General features: G+C 36.9%; 1 protein-coding gene and 1 pseudogene across 2 annotated transcripts; one reads left to right on the top strand and one right to left on the bottom strand.

Moving 5' to 3' along the window:
• Positions 1 to 309: 309 nt before the first annotated feature.
• Positions 310 to 22,430, top strand: HMMR (hyaluronan mediated motility receptor). 2 transcript variants are annotated; one of them, XM_014464204.2, is made up of 18 exons: positions 310 to 415; positions 2,912 to 3,010; positions 3,699 to 3,778; positions 4,267 to 4,311; positions 6,796 to 6,984; positions 8,003 to 8,089; positions 8,178 to 8,278; positions 9,940 to 10,014; positions 10,149 to 10,327; positions 10,783 to 10,985; positions 12,505 to 12,719; positions 15,234 to 15,350; positions 17,308 to 17,454; positions 17,957 to 18,109; positions 18,196 to 18,295; positions 18,933 to 19,109; positions 20,566 to 20,728; positions 21,283 to 22,430. In XM_014464204.2, the coding sequence occupies exons 1-18, from the start codon at positions 370 to 372 to the stop codon at positions 21,300 to 21,302; spliced, it is 2,196 nt and encodes a 731-aa protein (XP_014319690.1). In that variant the 5' UTR covers positions 310 to 369; the 3' UTR covers positions 21,303 to 22,430. The 2 variants fall into 2 exon arrangements, with proteins under 2 accessions (XP_014319690.1, XP_014319689.1); XM_014464203.2 differs by having other exon boundaries at positions 4,264 to 4,311.
• Positions 16,618 to 16,700, bottom strand: LOC111827897 (annotated as a pseudogene).
• Positions 22,431 to 22,666: the final 236 nt, after the last annotated feature.

The raw sequence follows: 22,666 nt of genomic DNA, 5'->3' as shown, positions 1-22,666 counted from the left end.
CCGAAGTTTTCCGATTTGAAGTGCGCTTGCGCGAATGCTGCTAGTGTGTAGGTTACAATTGAGTAACGCCAGCCGTGATTGGGCACGGGAGGGGGCGGGGCGCGAAGACAGTCATGCTCTCCTATAGGCTGGTAGCCTAGACCTACAAGCTACCTCATTGGATGCGGCGAGAGCTGAGTACGCATGCTCTTTTCCTGTTCCTTTCCTGGATTGGTGTGCCCAGGGTTTTGGTTTTCCAATTGGCTAACGTCGGGGTGGGCGGGTAACGAGCCGGGAGATTTGAATTTGAAAGCCAGTAATGCCAGGATCAGCACCCGGAAGTTGTGGAGGAACGCTAGTTCCCTGCGGCTTGAGGAGCTGGTGGTCATCATGTCCTTTCCTAAGGCGCCCCTGAAGCGATTCAATGACCCTTCTGGTGCGTACGGGGGAAGGGACTGGGGGACCGGAGTTGCTCTCACGCCCCTTGCCCCTTGCGGTTCCCTCTGTCAGAGGGCAATTGGAGGCGATTTGGGGGCTGGCATGGGGATCATTCAATTGATTCATTTTTTTTCTTCTTAAATACATATTAAGCATTTACTACATGCCAAGCATAACTTAGGATAATAAGAATATAGCAGTGAGCGAAGCAAGCTATCTGCCCCGTGGAGCTTCCACTCCGTTGGAGAATACAGCCTATAAACGGTGTGTGTAGACACTGAAGCAGAGAGAAGGAATAGGTGTGAGAAAACGTTGGTAGCTATTGGATGGTCCAGTGCGGAAGGCCTTGCGGTAAAAAAAAAAAAAGAAAAAAAAGAAAGAAACACCTGACCATGCTTTTTGTCTGTACGTGTGGATTTCTTTTTGGATATTCCATTCAGGCATAAAGGAAAGAAGGCTGGTAAAGGCAGTTTGTGGTGGTAAAGTGGTGGTGATATCGGAAACACTATAAATGAAGTGATGGCAGTTAATAGGGACGGTCTTTACATAGATGATTAGTTCTGTTTTAATGCCCCAACATCCTGGAGAGGTGATCCTATTCGTTATTTTACTAATAAAATGACCAAGACTTAGATTTCCTGTGTTACACAACCGAACTGGGCCTTCTTGAAATCCATCCCGTGCTCTTAACCACTGCAGGTGCATACGTGCAACAACCAGGAAACCTTGGATGTGGTTGGTAAGACCATCATTTATTACAGGCTGGCTTTTTATGCAGGGACTGTGCTAAGATTTTTCCTCCTAGGTCTGGTTTATTTTTTCCAACAGCCAAATGAGGAAGGTGCTGGTACTGTCCTTATTTTACAGATGAGGAAACTGAGGGGTTTTGTAACTGTACTACTGAGCAGCCTGTAAGTGGTAGAGCTGAACCATGATTTATCCATTATAACATACACTTAATGGTCACTGTCTTTAATCTCCGTCACACAGTATGGAAATGGAATTGTTCTTATTCACCATCTTCTCCCAGTGACTACACTGTATCTGGCACATAGTAATGTCTTTTGATTGGCAGACAAAGCTGGATTTGAATCCTAATCTGGCTGATTACAAAACCCTATTCCGTCTGCCACATCCCTAGTGACTTTCTGTGTTTTCACGACACTGCTCACCTCAGCCCTGAGCTAAATACTGGAGATACAGTCATGATTAAGACAGTCTCTACCTCCAAGCAGTTTGCCTAATGTGGGAGATGGATAAGTACATTGTCTAATGTGGGGAAGTGGAGAAGTACATTATATAAGTACATACACCGTTGCAAAACTGGGAAGTTCTATGATAGGAATGATATGCACAGGCTGCTGTGTGGTGGTTATAACCTGATTGGAGGATTCAGAGAAAACTGGGAGAGATGACATCAGACTGAGATCTGCAGGATAAGTGAGAGTTAGCCAGGCAAAATGGCAGGTGAACTAGCCATTTGAGGTGGAAGGAAAAGAAACTAAAAAGTTCTGGAAGTTTGAAGCATTTATTTAATGCAATGCATAGAATGTTTATGTGCATACAAAAGTACCGCCGGACTGCCTGTGTTAGCTTCTGATTATTTTTTTAAATATATTTTTATTGATTTCAGAGAAAAATTTGCTATGTGGGAGTACACGGATATTTTCTGTTGTTTCACTTTTTTAAAAAAATGCTAGTGAAGATGTACCAGTGAGCTTTTATCATCCCATTTGAAAAACAGTTAGGGGATAGTACGAGTTGCTTTGGGATTGTCAAACTCCTTGCTGTTCCTATTTATTTGCATGAAACTCTGAAGTAAATAGCTTTTCAGAGAATAGTATAACTCTATTGATTTCCAATCAAATAAAGCTTTATGCTAATGACATTTTTGTTATTATGAGTCCTGAAAGCCAGATCTTACATTTGCTGCGCATAAGCACTCTGAAATGCCTTTAATTTGGGACTCCAGTTACTTACATGAGGTTATTAAATATGAATTTCTGAGACATACAAATATAGTCTATGGCGTTATAAATTTTTTGATATATTGATACTGGCAGAGATAGATTATCACTATACATTTTTTTCCAGGCTAAATCTTGAGGGCTAGACACTTTTATTTGCTTCATTTCTAGAATCTGATGATAGTTAACCTCAGTGACTCTGAGTAGCGTTGATTCCAAATATATAATTTCTTATAGTCAATCCTTAAAAAGAAAACCATGTTGCTTGTTCTTTCATAATGTTCATCCCAAGACTGTCTTTGCTGTTTTGCTCAGTTGCCTGTATTCCTTTGACCCAATTGAAATAAAGGGCATTTGGGAAGATGATATTGTTCCTCATATCAAATGGGTGCTATTTTTACATTTGAAAGAACAAAGTGTCTATTTATAGCATTTTTTACATTTATATCACTCACTTTACTTTGCATGTTTTAACTTAGGATTCTAAGTGACATTAGAAGAAACATTAATGTTTTCTGTTTCTCTAGGTTGTGCACCGTCTCCAGGTGCTTATGATGTGAAAACTTCAGAAGTATTGAAAGGACCAGTATCCTTTCAGAAATCACAAAGATTTAAAAAACAAAAAGGTACTGGATCCCAAAATAAAATAATGGTTATATGATCTCGTAAGTTTTAAAGTTATGAATAATAGTATATACATTTAAAGCTGTTATGGTATTTCTAAAAATGTGAAACTATAGGTATGGTTAAATTTTTGTATTTGAAAAATAAGTAAGTTTCGTATTTGATGGATTTATAAGAGAGTCTACTACAGAATAATGCTTTTATCATTACATTATTGTATAATCAGGAAAATTATACAAAACAGATATGTTGTTTCCATATATATATATATATATATATATATATATATAGTATTGATTTCAGAGAGGAAGGGGGAGGGAGAGAGATAGTAATATCAATGATCAGAGAGAATCATTGATTGGCTGCCTCCTGCACGCCCCCTACTGGTGATCAAGCCCGCAACCCAGGCATGTGCCCTTGACTGGAATCGAACCTGGGACCCTTCAGTCCACAGGCTGACGCTCTATCCACTGAGCCAAACCAACTAGGGCTCATTTCCCTTTTGCTAATTACCTTAGCCTTCTGTCAGGGAACATTAGGAAAATCAGAAAAATGTTAGATGTGTAAAATATATTGTACAACTAATTATTTAGAAATGTACAGCCAAGAAAAGAATAACATATTGCTTCACTAATAATTGCAATAAGAAATTTTGAAATTGTGTTTTGTCTGTGGTACAATTTATTGCAGAATCTCAACAAAATCTTACTGTTGACAAAGATACTACCTTGCCTGCTTCAGCAAGAAAAGTTAAGACTCTGGGATTAAAGGTGAGGTGATCTTACATTCTACCTGTTTTATGAACTGTACATTTCAGTTTGTCTTTATTTCTTTGCATTTTCCCCCTTCTTTTGGGCCTGTAAGTTTAAGTCGATTTCTCTTTGTAAGATTCTTTTCTTTATGAGATAGCATAATTAAAAATTCAAAATGTATTGCTGTTTAACATTAGAAAGAAGCAGTCAGTAGCTTTCTTCATAAAGCTCCTCCTCTGTTCTCAGACTTCTTAAGAAAAAAACCCACAAATCTAATTTTATTGATATAAAAACTTTTAAGCCTGAAATATTTTGAGATTTAAAGAACCTTTTCCCTCATTTACTAAATCACCTACAAAGTATGTAATAGACTCGGGGAAATTTTTAAAATAGAAATTAACTGTTTGGAATCCTTAATCTTTTCTGATAACTAAAAATAAAATTCAGCTATGATGTTTGTGGCATTAAAATTTGATCATCACTATTCTTTGACTTTTAAATAGAAGGAATCTCAAAAGAATGATAAAGACTTGAAGATGTTGGAAAAAGAGGTAAGCAATGCTTTCAACTTATTGAAAAACAAATGTACTGTGTATAATGGGAAGAGTTACGTAGAATTAAGAGGCAGGGAGTCTGTTGCAGTTTGAGGAGTCACACTGGATGGCAAATATACCTTTCAGACCAGTGCCTACAGGGTAATCATCCCTTGGCTTGGACACCCTATATCAGAGCCTGGGTGTCTGTGTGGTATGCTGACCAAGTCAAGTTGTTAGCCTACTAAGGGACAGATTCAAGATCACCCATTTAATGAAAAAATAATAACGAAAAATTAATACGTTGGTTTACTACAATTCCAGTATTTACATTTACTTTTCCTGTATGCTACTCTGCATATTAAGACAATGACTAACTGGGGAATTGCTCAGTGAGCATAAAATCCTAGCGGGTTAGTTAAATGGAGTTCTGCTAATCTGATGCATTCCTCTGCACTAGTGGCATAGGCCTCCCTCAAGGATAAAATGATTTAGGGCTGCCCTGTTACATGGTACTTACTTACCACATGTGACTATTTAAAGGAAATTAAATTAAGAACTCAGTTCTTCAGTTGCACTAGTCACAGTTCAAGTGTTCAATAGCCCCATGTGAGGGGAGGCAACCATACTGGACAGTGCATCTCCACCATGGCAGAAATTCCTGTTGAGCTGAGCTGACCTAAAGAACCACTTACTTCCCTAAGCAGGGCTAAGCTGGTCACCGCCAGCTTTGCTTTTCCGGCAGTAATTTATCCATGTTTCCATTACTGACTCTTTCTGGTGGACATATTCTTTTGATATATTAAAACTTTTCGTTGATTACAGTAAAATATTGGCTTAGGACCAAGAATATGTCCAGGTAACTTTGCAAATCTCTGCTTTGGTTGATCTGATCCTTTTGTATATATTTTTAATAAGCTTGGTTATCATTTTATTTTTTAAGGTTATTCAGGGAGGAAGGGAGCAGGAGAGAGAGATAGAAACATCAATGATGAGAGAGAATCATTGATTGGCTGCCTCCTTCACGCCCCCCACTGGGGATAGATCCCTCAACCAGGGCATATGCCCTGACTGGGAATCAAATCGTGACCTCCAGGCTCATAGGTCGACGCTCAACCACTAGCCATGCTGGCCGGGTGGCTATCATTTTATTGAGGATACATGAAAGGATGAATGGGGGTGGGAGGGGCAGTAGTAGGTGAATCTCAGATAGCAGGTAAGTGGCAGAGCCAGGATTAGAACTTGTCATTTGGGTCAGTTAATCTTTTAGAATGGAGATTTTTAGCAAATAGAGCTCTATCTTATTTAAGCCCCAAAATATTTGCTGTTGTTTTTTTAACTTGCATTGGTTGTCAGTATTAAAATGGAAAGTTTCATGCAAAACAAATTCAGATTTCTGCCTTCTGTTGCAAAATCAGATCTGAAAACACTGTTTCCACTTTCCCCTCCTGGCCTGTGCAGGGCTGCCTCTTTAGATCCCCACATTTGCTCTTCAGCCCTCACCTGGCTCTCTTTACGTGTTTATGTTTTCTGCTTAGCCATGTAGGTATTTGAGTTTACAAACCCCTTTATTTTTTTAACTTAAGCTTCTTTAGTTGCAAAAAGTATGATGTAGATTATCTCAGTGTTTATTTTTCTACTGTATCATACTATGCTAAAAACACCACTGATAAAGCAATAATGTAAGCATAGCGAATCTTATGGTAGGGTCTCTTAAAGCCCCGTCAGTCCCTAGCCTCTAGTTCACATAAGTGGTGCTTAATACATGTTTAGTTAAGCAATGTTGGCTTAAAATGCTGAGATTAGTATGAATACAAAGCCAGTAAGAATGCAAAATACTTTTCATGCGACTTACTACAGCTATGCTTTCTTGATACTTTTATACCCAGCAAATAGTCTAGTTTGGTAGATGTTTTCTGTGCACTAGAAAAAAATATGTATGCACTTGTTAGGTATAGTGGTCCATATATGTCAGTTCGAGGTGGTTAATAGTTCTGTTCAAATATTTATACTGATATTATTCTATTAGTTACTAAGAGGTACTTTTAAAATTTTAGTTCTGTGAATTCATCTATTTCCCTTTTAAGACTGTCAGTTTTTGCTGTTTATATTTTAAAGTTATATAAGTGCACAACAAATTGAAGCCTATGTCTTCCTCCTGAAATGATCTTTTTCTTAAAATAAAAAAATATTTTTAATGATTTTATACAAAGAGAGGAAGGGAGAGAGAGAGAAACATCTATGGGCTGCCTCTTGCATGGAACTGGGAATCGAACCGGTGACCTCTTGATTCATGGTTTGACATTCAACCACTGAGCCACAGGGGCTGGGAATGCTTACAGATTTTTAAGATGCGTCATAAATTAAATATGATTGTTCACACAGAGCATCGTGTCACAGTAAGAGATTTTCCTAGAACTTTAATGTTTTAATTACCAGTCGCAGCTACTTACGCTGGCGTTGTGTTTGTGAATCATTCGTTCCTCACCTGTTTCCATCCAGATTCGTGTCCTCCTGCAGGAACGGGGTACTCAGGACAAGCGTCTCCAGGATCTGGAAGCTGAGCTGGAGAAGATGGAAGCAAAGCTCAGCGCCGCAGTCAGGGAGAAAACATCCCTCTCCGCAAGCAACACTACGCTGGAAAAGCAGCTCACTGAATTAGCCAGGACTAACGAGCTACTCAAATCTAAGGTACTTGGGCCACATGACAATATTGACAATTGAATAAGTGATAAACATGTTTTTTCTCATACACTATTTTTTGGGGGAATTTTAGACTCTAGTTTAGTCTTTTTTCCCTCACTAAATGTACCTTAAATATTAAGCTGCTTCCAGTAGGAATTATTATTGTATCTTTTTTATTATGTTGCCTAGCACATGAGAATTTATAAACAAACATGTTTTTGTTTTAATGTCTGACATTTTCTCCCCCTCTTTCAAAGTAACCTCCATAAATAAGGACATTAATCAAAGTTGCAGAATTTGCATCTAGAAGTCACTTTAAAGATCTTTCTTTGAAATAATGAGAAGGATGATAGCCGGCTTCCCTCTCAAATCCTTTTGGGAATGAAGTGCAAAATGAATCAATATGTTCAATCAATAAATTGTGTTTATCAATAGTAATAGGTCTTAACATGGTCATTTCACTTTTTACAGACGTAGAAGGAGGCTGTAAATCACTGTTCAGTTTCAGAGTCTTGATTCACAGCCTATGTGCTGGGCTCTTTGCTTACAAAGGGAGTGAGGATGCATATGAATTAACCATGGGAAAGGGAACAGATTCCTGGGCCCCATCCAGGAAGAGCTGATTTAGTTGGCCTTGGATGGACTCTGTACCCCTCACATATTTCAAACTAGACCAGGCAATTTAAATGCATTTTGTTAAGCAAACACCCTTTATGAAATCCCCTCCAAGAAGTTTATTTTAGAGCCTTGCAATGAACTTTCCAGTGTATAGAGGTAGGTGACTACCCAAACTACTTTCAGAAATAAACCAGAAAGTCACATGAAGGAGAAGGAGGGACAAGAACAATAGTAGTGTAAATAGTAATCTTGGTTTGTCAAAGGCTGTTTGCTCCGTTATAATATACTGCAGGCAAATAACAGTCCCAGTAACTGGTACTAATTAATATTAATCAATACTTCAGTGATTTGTTATATAACTTAGCAGAACATATTTCTGAAGCTTTCACATGTTTGTTGTACTTAGTTTTCTGAAGATAGTAACCAGAAGAACCTGAGAATTCTAAGCCTTGAGCTGATGAAGCTTAGAAACAAAAGAGAAACTAAGATGAGGGTGAGTGATGCCTTTGCTGAGTGTGCTGTGTCTGGTTCTGTGGGTCTGAACGATTCCTTATTTCCTGCAACATATTTCTGTTGTGTAGAGTATGATGGCCAAACAACAAGGCATGGAGGTGAAACTGCAGGCCACCCAGAAGAATCTGGAAGAGTCTCAAGGGAAAGTAACACAGCTCGAGGGGAAACTGTGAGTGCCTAAAGGAAAGAGAAAGTGTTCAGTCCGGATTCACTGCTCTCATCTGCTGTTTTTTCCTGGGATGTTAACCTTCTCACAATACTTACCTCATGGCCCTCCTCTCGTTGCCTTATTTCTTTTCCCAAGTGATAGTTGAGATTTACTCATTCCCAAACAATTTAGGCTGAAAAGATATATGACTATTATTACTTGTGTACATTTTCTGTATCAATGATGAGGAGAGGCCTCATAAGCTAGCTTTCTAATAGCCTAATCTTGTGGAAGTGGTAAAGTGGACCCGAATTGAGAAGCACTGGTATAGGAGGCTGTGATTAATGCACAAGTCTAGCCTTGTCTTTACTACTGAGCTCTCACTGACATACAATAAAATACACAGATCACAAGTAGTCAGTTTGATGACTTTTGACAGTTGTATGTACCTGAATAACCACCACCCGAATATGGTAGAGAATACTGACATCCCTTCACAAAGTTCCTCCATGCCTGCTGTTCCTGCTCCTCCCTGGCTAATGCCCCCCACACCACAACCACTTTCTGACTTCCATTGTCATAAATTAGTTTGGCTTTTGGGGGCACATTTATTATTGCATGCATGTGTGTATAAACCTCCATCTGTTAACTATTCTCCTGGTTTTTTTGTTTGTTTGTTTGTTTTTTAATATATTTTATTGATTTTTTTACAGAGAGGAAGGGAGAGGGATAGAGAGTTAGAAACATCGATGAGAGAGAAACATCGATCAGCTGCCTCCTGCACACACCCTACTGGGGATGTGCCAGCAACCAAGACATGCCCTTGACCGGAATCAAACCTGGGACCCTTCAGTCTACAGGCCGACGCTCTATCCACTGAGCCAAACCGGTTAGGGCTACTATTCTCCTGTTGATCAACATTTGGGTTTCCAGTTTCTGACTATTATGAATGAGACTGTGACGTATGCCCTTTTGTGGACATATGTTTTTATTTCTCTTGAGTAAATGGGAATGGAATTCCTGGGTCATAGGGTACATGTATAACATTTTCAAAAACTCAGAGTAGTTGAACCATTTTACACTCCCAGTTAGCAATGTATCATAGTTCCAGTGGTTCCACACCCTCACCAACATTAGACGTCAGTGCGATTTCACCCCTTCCAGTAGCTGTGAAGTAGTATCTCATTTGTGGTTTTAATTTATATGCTATTACTGTCAATTATATTTTTATTGACCATTTGTATATATTTTTTGTAAGGTCTCTATTTAAGTCTTTTGCCCATTGCTTAAATTGAGGTGTTTGGAGGAGGTAAACACATAAGTAATTGCATATAAGGCAGCCTGGAACAAAGGCTTTATGGCATACAGATGCTATTTTGTATGTGTGGTGGGTGGGGAAGCCAGGAAAGCTACAAAAAAGATTATTTCTGACACTTGGAGTGCTGTAGATGATGACTCTCATTACCACAGCCCTTTTATCGGTATATATTTGGAAAGCTTTCTCACCTAAAAAAAACTTAGGTCTCCTACTTGCATATATTAAATTGCCAACTTGAGATGTCACATAAATTAATAGTTCAGAGTTTAGACTCTGGCATCAGCCTGCCTGATACAGCAGTATCTGATACAGAGTAAGCATCATGTGATCATTGTATGTATTAATATATACACCCTTTTTTTAGTGTTTCAATACAGAAAGAAAAGACTGATGAAAAATCTGAAACGGAAAAACTCTTGGAATACATTGAAGAAATAAGGTAATATCAATAGTAGTTTTAAATCAGTCCTCATTTTGTTGAAGTGTGATGAATACATCATTTTCATCTCTTTTCAGTTAATTTTTCCTATGCTTAAATAGATGTGCTCTTCAAAATAGTTTGTTTTAATGCAGTTGTGCCTCAGATCAAGTGGAAAAATACAAGTTAGACATTGCCCAGTTAGAAGAAAATTTGAAAGAGAAGAATTATGAAGTTTTAAGCCTTAAGCAGTCTCTTGAAGAAAATATTGTTACGTTGTCTGAACAAGTAAAAGACCTGAATGCTAACTGTCAGCTGCTTGAAAAAGAAAAAGGTATTCAAGTGTTTGTAGTATCACTGTCTTCAGCTAAGTACTATATACAGCATTTAAGAAAAGCACTGCTATGTTTAAAAACAACTTTTTAAAATAATTATGTAAACAACAAAAAATTCTGTTCTAGTTATGAGAATTTAGTCTTTTATAATGTATATTCTATTTAATATGTTGCTTACCTTGTAAATATATACAATTTTGCATTATTTGACTTCTCCATTCGGTAGCTATTTAAAATTGGTAGGTACATAGAAGTAGGTGTGGGGGGTTATTATATGATATATAGAGTAATGATATAAACTGTAGAGGGTTTTTTTTCCTTTGAAAATACTTGATCTCTGTTAACATGCTATGTATGTTAATGAAACGTATGTATAATGAAATATAATGGGAATCTGGGTCCAAAGTTAGTATTCATATCTGTGTACAGCATTGTTAACGTTTCACTTTCCTAGGAGACCTCATCAACAGGGACAGAGAACGGGATGAACATCTGAATTCTGAAATGCAAAACTTAAAAGAGAAGTTAATTCTTGAAAAACAAGAACATGAAAAGGAGTTACAACAAAAGGAGTTGCAAATTGATTCACTTCTGCAACAAGAGAAGGAGTTCCGACAAAAGGAGTTGCAAATGGATTCACTTCTGCAACAAGAGAAGGTAGTTTTCTATAATGTAAAATAAAACTAGTACTTATTTTATGTCATATATTTCCTTGTGGTCAGGACACCTTAAAATTGTATATATCCTGTGATCCACCAATTCTATTTTTAGAATTTCATCCTGAGGAAATAATCATGGTTATGCAGCAGATTTAACTGCAAAGGGTTAATGCCTGGCTGGTATAGCTCAGTGGTTGAATGTCAAACTGTGAACCAGGAGGTCATGGTTCAATTCTGGTCAGGGCACATGCCAGGGTTTCAGACTTAATCCCCAGTAGGGGGCATGCAGGAGGCAGCCGACTGATGATTCTCTCACATCATTGATGTTTCTATTGCTCTCTCTCTCCCTTCTTCTCTGAAATAAAAAAAAAACAAAACATTTTTTTTAATGTTTACCACAGGGGTATTGATAATGTGAAAAAAATTACAAGTAACAGAGAAAGCAAAATTAAGGAAATTGTTTAAGATCTTTACCAGCCCACTCTTGTTAGAGTACTACATAGGCATTTACAGTTATGTTGAAAAAAAGCATATGATTATATGAGAAACAAGTGACAATTTTTTATAATCCAGATTATATAAAAAACATTTTGCATATCGATGAGAAAAAAGATAGTCCACTAAGAAAGAATGGGCATAGGATGGAAATACATAATTCTTAGAAATAGAAATTCAGATAGCCTGTAACAGTTACTAGATGTTCTACGTTAGTAGTAATCAAAGAAATGGAAATCCTTTTTTTCTTTTTCACTTATACGATTGGCACAAATTTAAACGTTTGATAGAAAAAAGACCCTTGGTGAGAGTTGGACAATATTATATAAATATTGTATTGTTGAGGAACCTACAAAGACTAAAGGAATTAAGTAGATCTGTATATACCAACTTAAAAATCTCAACCATTTTTGTGTTTTTTAAATGACTTTTATATACACAGTATATATCTTTCATATTTTAAGAAGTATTATATAAGTAATAAGTAAAGACCTTAAAGCATATATATCAAAGTAGTGGTTATCTCTGCAATGGGAAAAGTAAGATTGGGATGGGAAGCAGTCAAGGCAATTTTCTCTTTATTGATGATGTCAACAATTTTTACAATTGTGATTTACTTATATTTATCTTTTTATTGGTGTGTACTCATATAACTTTAAAATATTTTCATATAACATTGAAATCATAGTCCTTTTTATATAATGTCATATGACAAAAATATGTTATAAACGCCAGTTGTAGAATTATGATTTTAGTTTTACAAGAAGTAGGTTTGTGTATATGTGTTGCATAGGAAAAAGACTAAAGTAACATTTATCACAATGTTGACAAGTTATAGGATATACTCCCTGACAAAGTGAATATGATATCTTCATATTTTTTCAAATTCCTTGAGAATCTCGAATTTGATATTCTAACTTCATTAGCTGTACATTTTTCTGTCCTTAATAAAACCTCATAAATTATTAAATTAAGTTATTTAAACCTTTTGAATTATTTTGGTGTTTTTCTGTTGAATGTAGGAATTATCTTCTAGTCTTCAGCAGAAGCTCTGTTCTTTTCAAGAGGACATGATGAAAGAGAAGAATCTATTTGAGGAAGAATTAAAGCAAGCACTGGACGAGCTAGATAAATTACAGCAGAAGGAGGAAAAATCTGAAAAGTTGGTCAAACAGCTGGAAGAAGAGACAAAAGCTAGAGCTGAAGAACTGAAACTTCTGGAAGAAAAGCTGAAGGGGTTTGTATTAATAGGACTTTACACATATGACTTCAGATTTTACAAAGTATTATTCCAGTACATTCTCGGGATTCTCATATCAATCATGCAAGTGGGTGAGGTTAGAATTATTTTGCAAGTAAGGAGAAGTACATGCATAGGATGTACATATAGATAAGTATGACAGCCAACATAAAAGCCAAACCCTTTCTTTATTTAAAGCCAGTGGTTTAAGAGTTTTAATTCAAAAATGACCAGCCCTAACCAGTTTGGCTCAGTGGATAGAGTGTGGGTCCGTGGACTGAAGGGTCCTGGGTTTGATTCTGGTCAAGAGTATGTACCTTGGTTGCTGGCTCAATTCCCAGTAGGGGGCGAGCAGGAGGCAACTGATTAATGTTTCTCATCGATGTTTCTCTCTATCCCTCTCCCTTCCTCTCTGTAAAATCAATAAAATACATTTTTTTAAATGACCAAAATTTTGTGGATCCTGTAATTAGTCTCATATTTTCTAAAAATGAAGGGACATTAGTGTTACAATAATAACAGATTTAGAAAAATACTCCGCAAAATTACGTTTCCCACCCTTTAATAAGACACACTTCCATTTTTGTATACGTGTACATCAGTTTACATAGTGTGAGTTATATCTTTAATTACCTGTTTTGAAGGAGAACAAACACTTCAAACATAACAATAAAAAAGCAAAATGGGGAAAAAAAACAACTAGAACTGGGAAACATTAAAACATAAGAAATGGCTCGCCAGCATGGCTCAGTGGTTGGGCGTCAACCCGTGAACCAGGAGGTCACAGTTAGATTCCCGGTCAGGGCACATGCCCGGGTTGCGGGCTCGATCCCCAGTACAGCGGGGGTGCAGGAGGCAGCCGAGCAATGATTCTCTCTCGTCATTGATGTTTCTATCTATCTCTCCCTCTTCCTTACTATCTCTGAAATAAATAACATATATATAAAAGTAATAAGAAATGTATTATTAGAAATAGACTGAGATCTCATGCTTTTTTTTTTAACTCCAGTTCCATATTGCTTTCATCATGTTATGTGTCCTCCACTACATTTACTTAAATTAAAATGTCCAAGTTGACTATTGAGTTCAAATTACAAATAAAATAATTATATTACTTGAATCCTTGGGATTTCATCACTATAAAATTTCCTAGCGTAGATTAGACATGAGCCTACATGTAATATGTCTAGAACTGTGTGTATCTCTTGTTGGATACTTTTGTTATTAATTTCTTTTCTGGTTTCTTTTGTTGTTGTTTTAATGCTTAATGATTTAAAAAAAGAAAAAGTTAGGGGGAAAATGGTGTTTTAAAAAATAAAGTAAAATAAATAAGTAAAATTTTAAAAAGCACACCAAGGTTTTATATATATACCTGCTTTTGCAGGAGCAGTACCGAATGTAATTAGGGGATTGTTCTATATTGCAGCCAGTCTCAGGGGACAGGTGCTTTAAGTGCCTGAGTAGATGATTTCAGTTTCAGAAAGAAAGTGGACGCAATCATTTATTCTGACTCAGAGAACTGTCCAGAGGTCAGGAGATAAATATTTTGCTACTAGCTGTGTGACTCTGAGGAAGATAATCTTAATCTCCATACTTTTCTATTTCATTATATATAAAATAGTTTTATGAGATGGTTTCTGTGGTCCATCTCTTCCAGCCTGGAAATTTTATGCTAAAAAGGAAAACTAAGATAGTTGAAAGTGATTCCTCTAGGGGGCAGGAAATATAATATTTTGTTATAAACCCATTAGTATGATTTGATTGCTTTTAGCTGCTGTGTGTATATTTTTTTAAGTCCCCTACTCATTACAGAATGAATTCGACCAGCTGTTATCTTGTCTCAGTGTCAAACTTAGTCTGTAAGTGAATAATGCTTCTTATTTATAGTTTTTAGTTCCAAATGTTCTTTAAAAGATCTCATAAGCTCATATGCATATCTAAAAATTATATCATCATTTTGTAATATATATTATTTAATAAGTTGTTGAATCTTGGAGTAACAATTTATAATGTGGGTTATTGATACAATCAAAATAAATCTACATAATCCTGTAACTTTTAAAACAAAGTATCTTTAACTGTACTAAGTATTTCTTAAAAGTCTACACGCAGAAAATTAAATTTTATTCAGTACAAATGCTTTTTAACTAGTAATTCACATTCTTAGCTGTTGCTATTAAGATTCTATTTGAGTCTGTTTATCCTACTTCCCCCAAAATGTTTAACTACATACATACATGTGATATAAGAAGATAAATGTGGAAATAAATAAATGAGGATTGCAACAAAAGTAAAAAAGAACAGGAAAGATAATATGAAGTCCTACATAGTAACCATGCTTTTAGATGAAGTCGCTCATAAATTTACATCTAAGCTATCCAGTAGCTAATGTAAGCAGGAAGCTTTGGGATTCACCTTTGACACCAAGAGTGTCAAAAGTAAATACTAACCTCTTTCTTAAGGCAATGATTGTAGTTAGTAGTTTATCTTTTCATTGTTTCTTTTTTTTAGGAAAGAAGCTGAACTGGAGGGAAGTAATGCTGCTCACACTCAGGCCACCCTGCTTTTGCAGGAAAGGTGTAATACTGCAGAACAAAACCTTGGAAATGTTACTGCTCAATTCGAAAGGTATTTTTATTGGGAGCCTGTACTCTCAAACATAGTAAGAGCAGGGAGAGGTACTTAGGAAAAACTGAACAACAAAATCAATTGCACAAATAAAATTATTGGAATCACTTTAAATTCCATAATGACCAACCATAAACGGGCATTTGGTGTTGCATGTTAGTCTTAGTATGTATAGTAATTTCCCTTTGATTTTAATGTGGCTAAGTTTGTAGATTCTTATGTGAACGCTTTTGCATCTCATTTAAGAACTTCTTTCTGCCCCAAAGAACATAAAGACAGTCACCTGTTTTTCTTCTAAAATTTCAGTTTCTCTTTTCACTTTTTCACCTAGAACTGATTTCTGTGTGTAGTGATATTGGGATCAAATTTATTTTTGTTTTTCCATGTGGATAATGAATTGCCTAGTGTCCATTCATTGAATAGTACCTTCTTTCCTAGTGATCTCCTTCATGTGATATATTATATATAATACATATATGCACACACATATCATGTTCTAATATATGTAGGTATCCATTTTAATTATAATTTTTCGGTCACAGCAGAAATATAAGTTATATAAATTTTATATTAGGCAAGTTTTAGTGTTGTTCTCAATCCTGTAAAGGAATTTCCCGTCTTGCTACTTTGAAAGATAGTGCCTTAGCCATTCTGTGAATCCACTCACCATCACTATGCTAATACCATTAAAATTTATTCCTTCAGATCACACGTCTCCATTCAGCTCTGTATCCACCTACCCAGCTGCCTACTTGACATCTCCAAGTAGATATCTGACTATCTTCCAATAGCAACGTGTCTAAAACAACTCTTGATCTTCTCTCTATCTCTTTCTACCTCTAGTTTCTCATTCTTTTTTATATCAGTCAGTGACATCTTCCTGCCTTCTCATTCCATAAATCTTAGTGTCATCTTTGATCATTTTCTCTCCCTTTTTCCTAACACCTAATCTATTTCTGGAATTTTAAAATTCTGCCTCCAAAAGAGATCTCACATCTTTCCATTGCCAGCTCCTTAGTCAAAGCCTTTTTCACTCACCGGGACTGATAATTATCTTGTATTTAATCTTCCAATGTGTCACCCGTGCACCTTCCCCCGTCTATTCTCCACATGTCTCCAGAGTAGTCCACACACTTAGAGACCTCAGGTAACCTCATGGTGCCCTGCAGTGACGAGTGGCCTCAGTCCTCTCTAGCTTCTGCTCTTGCCTCTCTTATTTATTAGGCTCCAGGCTCATCTTTTTTCTTTTTGTTTCTTTGTTTGGCTTGAAAATATGGAATTTGTGTATCATCCTCGCACAGGGGCCATGCTCATCTTCTCTGTATCATTCCAATTTTAGTAGCGCTCCAGTCTCATCTTTTCATGCACTGTGGTCTACCTGCCTCTGAGCATCTTTTCCCTCGGAAATACTTTGCCCTAACTGCCTGGCAAAACCTTCCTTATCCATCATGTCTCAACTTAACTGAATTCCTCAGGCCTTTTCTGAATCACCAACCAAAATATAGTCTACTCGGTTTTATTAGCTTAAGGAGCTCTGTAGTTTTTCTTCATACCTCTTACCACAAATTTAATTATGTACTTATTTTTTCAAATATTCTGTGAAAACCTGGAGAGGCATTTTTCTATCTTCCCCACAAGACCATAAACTCTGACAGAAAGTGCAGGGATTGTAGAATTTTTGTTTTAGAGTAATTTTTATGTTTGGTAGTTGGTTTTGGTTTTTTTAAATCTCTGTATGCATACTTCCTGCACATAGTAGGATTTTTTTTTATTTGAATGAAAAGCCTATGCAGTATAAGCTCATTAGCACTGACCTCAGAACACTGGATTCTTACTTGTGTAAGTGCATAAATAGATACTGAAATTGTTTTTTGCCTTACCTAAAATTTTGTAAACTATAAATTTATGAGCTACATATTTGTCATGTGTATGCTAACTTATTCTTCTTGTTAATAAGCTATAAAGCATTAACAGCTAGTGAGATAGAAGATCTTAAGCTGGAGAACTCATCACTTAAGGAAAAAGTGGCCAAGGCCGAGAAAAGTGCACAGGATGTTCAGCATCAGATATTGGCAACTGAGAGCTCAAATCAAGAATATGCAAGGTATGTAGTAAAAATAAAACCATACTCGTGGCCCTCAAACCATTAAGACAATGTTGTTGAAAGCCAGCTACCAAGTGATGCAGGGAGTTGTAGTTCGTTTCAGGGCTTGCTTTGGGTGATCTCAAATTGCAAATAAAGAATTTAGTTTAAGCCCGGCCGGCGTGGCTCAATGGCTGAGCATCTATCGACCTATGAACCAGGAAGTCACTGTTGGACTCCCAGTCAGGGCACATGCCCGGGTTTCGGGCTTGATCCCTAGTGTGGGGCGTGCAGGAGGCAGCCAATCCATGATTCTCTCTCATCATTGATGTTTCTATTTCTCTCTCCCTTTCCCTTCCTCTGAAATCAATAATAAAAAATATATATTTTAAAAAGAATCTAGGTAAAAATATAAAGTTCTCAAAGAAGTCCTTAAATTTTAAAAAAATAAATAAAGGAAAAGAACAAAAGGTAATTAAATGGCTATAAAATGTTTAGTGGACTCTTCTCTCTCAAACCCAAGGATGCTTCTAGATCTGCAGACCAGAGCAGCACTTAAAGAAGCAGAAATTAAAGAAATCACAGTTTCTTCTCTCCAAAAAATAAGTGATTTGGAGAACCAGCTCAAGCAACAAGGTGAAGACTTTAAGAAGCAGCTGGAAGAGGAAGAAGCAAGGTAGTCACGCTTCAGAACCCAGGTGCCACACGCCCCAATTTATTTTTTCGAATACACTGTGTCTTTAATTTAATTTTCTGTTACAGAAAAGCTGGAAAAGAAAATACAGTGGCAGAATTAACTGAGGAAATGAATAAGTGGCGTCTCCTTTATGAAGAACTATATAATAAAACAAAGCCTTTTCAGGTGTGTCAAATAGCACTGATAACTCATGTTTGTTTTAGTTATTCGCTTTATCACGACAGTAACTTGGTTTTTCTGAAAGACCATTTTGCTGTGCATCTAGTGCCAATTTAACTTCCTATTAAAGAAGGCTTATAAATTTTGTCAAATTATTATGCATACATATTTTAGTAAAGCCTTTATAGTCTAGAAAATACCTCCTAATAAGAGACTTAAAGTTAATAGCTTAGAAGTTTCTTTTGATCATTAATCTATGTAAATTTGTGATAATTATTTTGTTATGATCTTTCTCAGTGTATCTCAAGTTAATACACTGATCTTCAGATAGCCAAAGGATAAATGCTAATCTTGGTACTTCAGTAGATTAGAAGTTCTGGTTATAATATGATCCAGTTGATACAAATTAGGCTGGCCAGCCTAATCTTCTTGTTTCTTTCCCTGTTTTTATGATCTTCGAAATGAAAAACACAAAATTTTTTTTAAAGTCTCATTTATGGAGAGCTCTGAGTATATGTTAACAAAATCTGTTTTTGTTCATTTTTAAATTTTCTTTTAACTTTGTCTTCTATATAGTTTATATAGACAAGTAAGATTTAACAGTTTTAAGTCTTAACTTTATATAAAAAAAACTATTTTTCAGCTACAACTGGATGCATTTGAAGCAGAGAAACAGGCTTTGTTGAATGAACATGGTGCAGCTCAGGACCAACTAAATAAACTAAGAGATTCTTATGCTAAATTATTGGGCCATCAGAATCTAAAGCAAAAAATCAAGCATGTTGTGAAATTGAAAGATGAAAATAGCCAACTCAAATCGGTTTGTAAAATAACACAGTCCTACTGAAGATATTGGGGTGGGGTATTTTTTATTCTATTTAATAACATTTAAGTAAAATGAAGGACTTTGGTATCAGAAAAAAGTGATAGTCCATCTAACAATTAAGGATTTATTTTATTTTATTTTAGAGTATTGACCAGATGGGTATTAATGTTCTCAGATTTTCTAACTACTTCATTAGTATGTTGAAAATTACTAGAGCCCTAGCCGATTTGGCTCGGTGGTTAGAGTGTCGGCCCACAAACTGAAGGGTTGTAGGTTCAATTCTGGTGAAGGGCACATACCTCGGTTGCAGGCTCGGTTTCTGGCCCTGGCCGGGGCACGTGTGGGAGGCAACAAGTCAGTGTGTCTCTCTGACATCGCTATTTCTCTCTGTCTTTCCCCTTCCCTTCCATTCTCTAAAAAATGATTGGAAAGATTCAGAAAGGTTTACATATCCATTTCTATTTGTAAAGTAGAAAAATCCTTGATGTAAGTAAATACTATAAAGATAGGCAGTGTTCAAAACTAGTTAGGCATTTAAGTTTTTTAACAGCTTTATTGAAATACTAGAGGCCCGGTGCACGAATTCGTGCATGGGTGGGGGTCCCTCGGCCTAGTGGGCAATCGGGGTGATTCGGGCCTGCGGGGTGGGGGGTGGGGGGGGCACAGTTTGGCTGGGGGGAGGGACTACAGGAGGTTGGCTGTCAGAGTACACTGACCACCAGGGGCAGCTCCTGCGTTGAGCATCTGCTCCCTGGTGGTCAGTGCGCATCATAGCTACTGGTCGGTCCTCCAGTTGTCCAGTCCTAACGGTCACTTAGGCTTTTATATATATAGATAATTCACACACCATTAATGTATACAACTCAGTGGTTTTTAGTATATGTACAGATAGCTACAGCCATCAATCACCAGTCAATTTTAGAACATTTTTATTACCTCAAAATGAAACTCCTTACCCTTTAGCTATTATCTCCCTATCTCCTCACCCACTCCTCCCTCCCATCACTAATCTACTTTCTGCCTTTTTCTATTGTTTAGTTTCACTAGGAAGCAGGTCAGTGGAGCCCCTCAGGTCCTCATGCTGGAAGTTGATCTCGGCATTTAATAATGAATTTTAGAGAGAGAGGAAGTGAGAGAAACATCGGTGTGGGAGTGAAAAATTGATCAGCTACCTCCTGCACACCCCCTACCAGGGATGGAGCCTGCAACTCGGGCATGTGCCCTGACCAAGAATAGAACCAGCAACCTTTGGGTGCATAGGACGATGCCCAACCAATTGAATCCCGCCGGCCGGGCTGACTTCATAGTCTGAAAGCCTCTATCTAGTAGTGATTTTTGCCATTTGGTTTGATATCTGAGGGACTTTGGAATTTGTCAGTAACATTGGTTACACATTTTACCAACATGATCTTAAATAATTGTTTATTGTCTACTTTTTTTTTTTACACAGGAGGTGTCAAAACTCCGCTCTCAGCTTGCTAAAATAAAGCAAAGTGAGAGAAACCTTCAGGAGGAGTTGAATAAAGTCCTGGGCATCAGACGCTTTGATCCTTCAAAGGCTTTTCTTCATGAAAGTAAAGAAAATTTTGTTCTGAAAACCCCATTAAAAGAAGGTAAGAAATGAATGCATAGAAGTGTCATCTTCCTTTGGATTTGCTTTTAGAACATTTAGCAAATTAATCATTTTTATGAACTGAAAGATTTTTTACAGTTTCTGTTATGAAAGAAATTCTGAAATTTTTGTGCGAGATGCCTTTTCTTTCCTCCTTCCATACTTTATATTTTCCATGTCTCCAGATCCCATCTGTCCTTCAAGCCCATTGAAACTCCATCTTCCTTGAAGCCTTGTCTGACTTTTTTGCTCCTACCTGCCCCCCAACCAGAACTATTCCCTGTAACACACCCTTAGCATTTTAACCTAAATGTCTAATTTGTAGTTTTGGAGAAGTAGGTGTTCTCTCTTGATTGTGAATCTTGGTATCATTGACAATAAATCAAAATGGGTTGCAACAGTGAATGAAGAAATATAAATAAAACTATGCTACAGAATGTGAACATTGCTTCGTCCACCTTACAAAAGATAGCAGATGCCCGTTTTTAGTTTATACTGACTGATGAACTGGTGTTGATTTAGGACACTAACACCTCTTTTTAATAATCCCTCCAGGCAATACAAACTGCTACTGAGCTCCTATGGAGTTTCAAGAATCATGCAAGTTAAGATCTGAAAAACCAAGTTGAAGATTATTTTATTCTTATTCTTGTTGTTGTTGTTGCTATTATTGTGATGTTTGTAATGGATACTTTAAAAATGTATTTAATATTAACTTCCTATTTTTAGGTATCTGAAAGCAAGTTCAACGTTTTTACCCATATGTCTTCTGACATTTTATTTTCTCTTGTCAGTACCTCCTCCCTGATGTTCATTTTCGTCACTTCATTCTAAACCTTCTGCTTGGCTTTCCAGCTTTACAACTCGTCCCAGCAATCAGCATTCCTTTAAAAATCACTTTTATGTCATTACTCTCCTATTCTTAAACTAAAGGTGGTTTCAAGATTCTAATACCCAGTTTTTTAGTTTGATCCTGGATGGCTTTTCTGATCTGAATCTCTTAAGCTAAGACAAAATACCTTGGCTTGTTCTTGCCTCTACATTTATTCTCCTAAAAATGTTCAGTGTGTTTTACCCATCGTCCATTTATCCAGTTCAAGCAAGAAGTAAGGGCAAGCCTAATTCCATAGTCATCTCTTATCAGAGTCACTGAGCTGGTCAATAATTTGCAGATTTCTAGACTCTATCCCAGTCCTACTAAATTAAAATCTGAGTTTTGGGATGAAAATCTGCATTTGAAACAAACTCTGCAGTTAATTCTTAGATGCATAAAAAACCTGAGAAACACTAAAAATCTGAAATAACTTTTATTTTGAGAGACTATTAAAGCTGGGAACAGTGACATAAGGAAGGGTTTAGGACAGAAGAAACAACAGGAGAGCCTCGGCAGGGCTGCTTTGGCTCACTGAGAAGTCAAAGGAGAGGGGCCCTTGGGGACAGGTGCAGGGGGTTAGCCCAGGACGAGTTGTTGCTGCCCACTGCTCCCCTGGATGCAAGTTTCATGGGGACCCTTAGAGTTTAGGAGATGCAGGCCTGTGTGAAGAACAGGGGGAAGGGAAAGGCACCAGCATGCTCCTAGGAGGGGGAGAGCACTTAACTAAATAGAATTTTTCTTCTATTGCTTGGCATCGGCCTGACTACTGGATGATGGATTAGTATTTCTGAAATGTGAAATAAAGATCACACATTAAGTCATTAACTCATATTATATGAAGTTACATTAATGCCTCTGTTTAAGGTATATTTATTATCTCTGCCCTCCCCAACCTACCTTGTCTCTAGAATTACAAATGGTAATATACTATTTAGAGAGTGGTAATACTCCATCTAAAGTTTCTGACTTACACAGTTAGTACATTATAATCCACCTTTTAAAATAATATCTCCCCCTTGAGGGACCAACAGAGATTATTACAATCAGAATAGCTTTTCACAATAA

This window comes from Myotis lucifugus, unplaced genomic scaffold, assembly GCF_000147115.1.
Source record: "Myotis lucifugus unplaced genomic scaffold, Myoluc2.0 scaffold_243, whole genome shotgun sequence".
Lineage (NCBI taxonomy): Eukaryota > Metazoa > Chordata > Mammalia > Chiroptera > Vespertilionidae > Myotis > Myotis lucifugus.
This window is presented reverse-complemented; position numbering and strand designations above follow the sequence as displayed.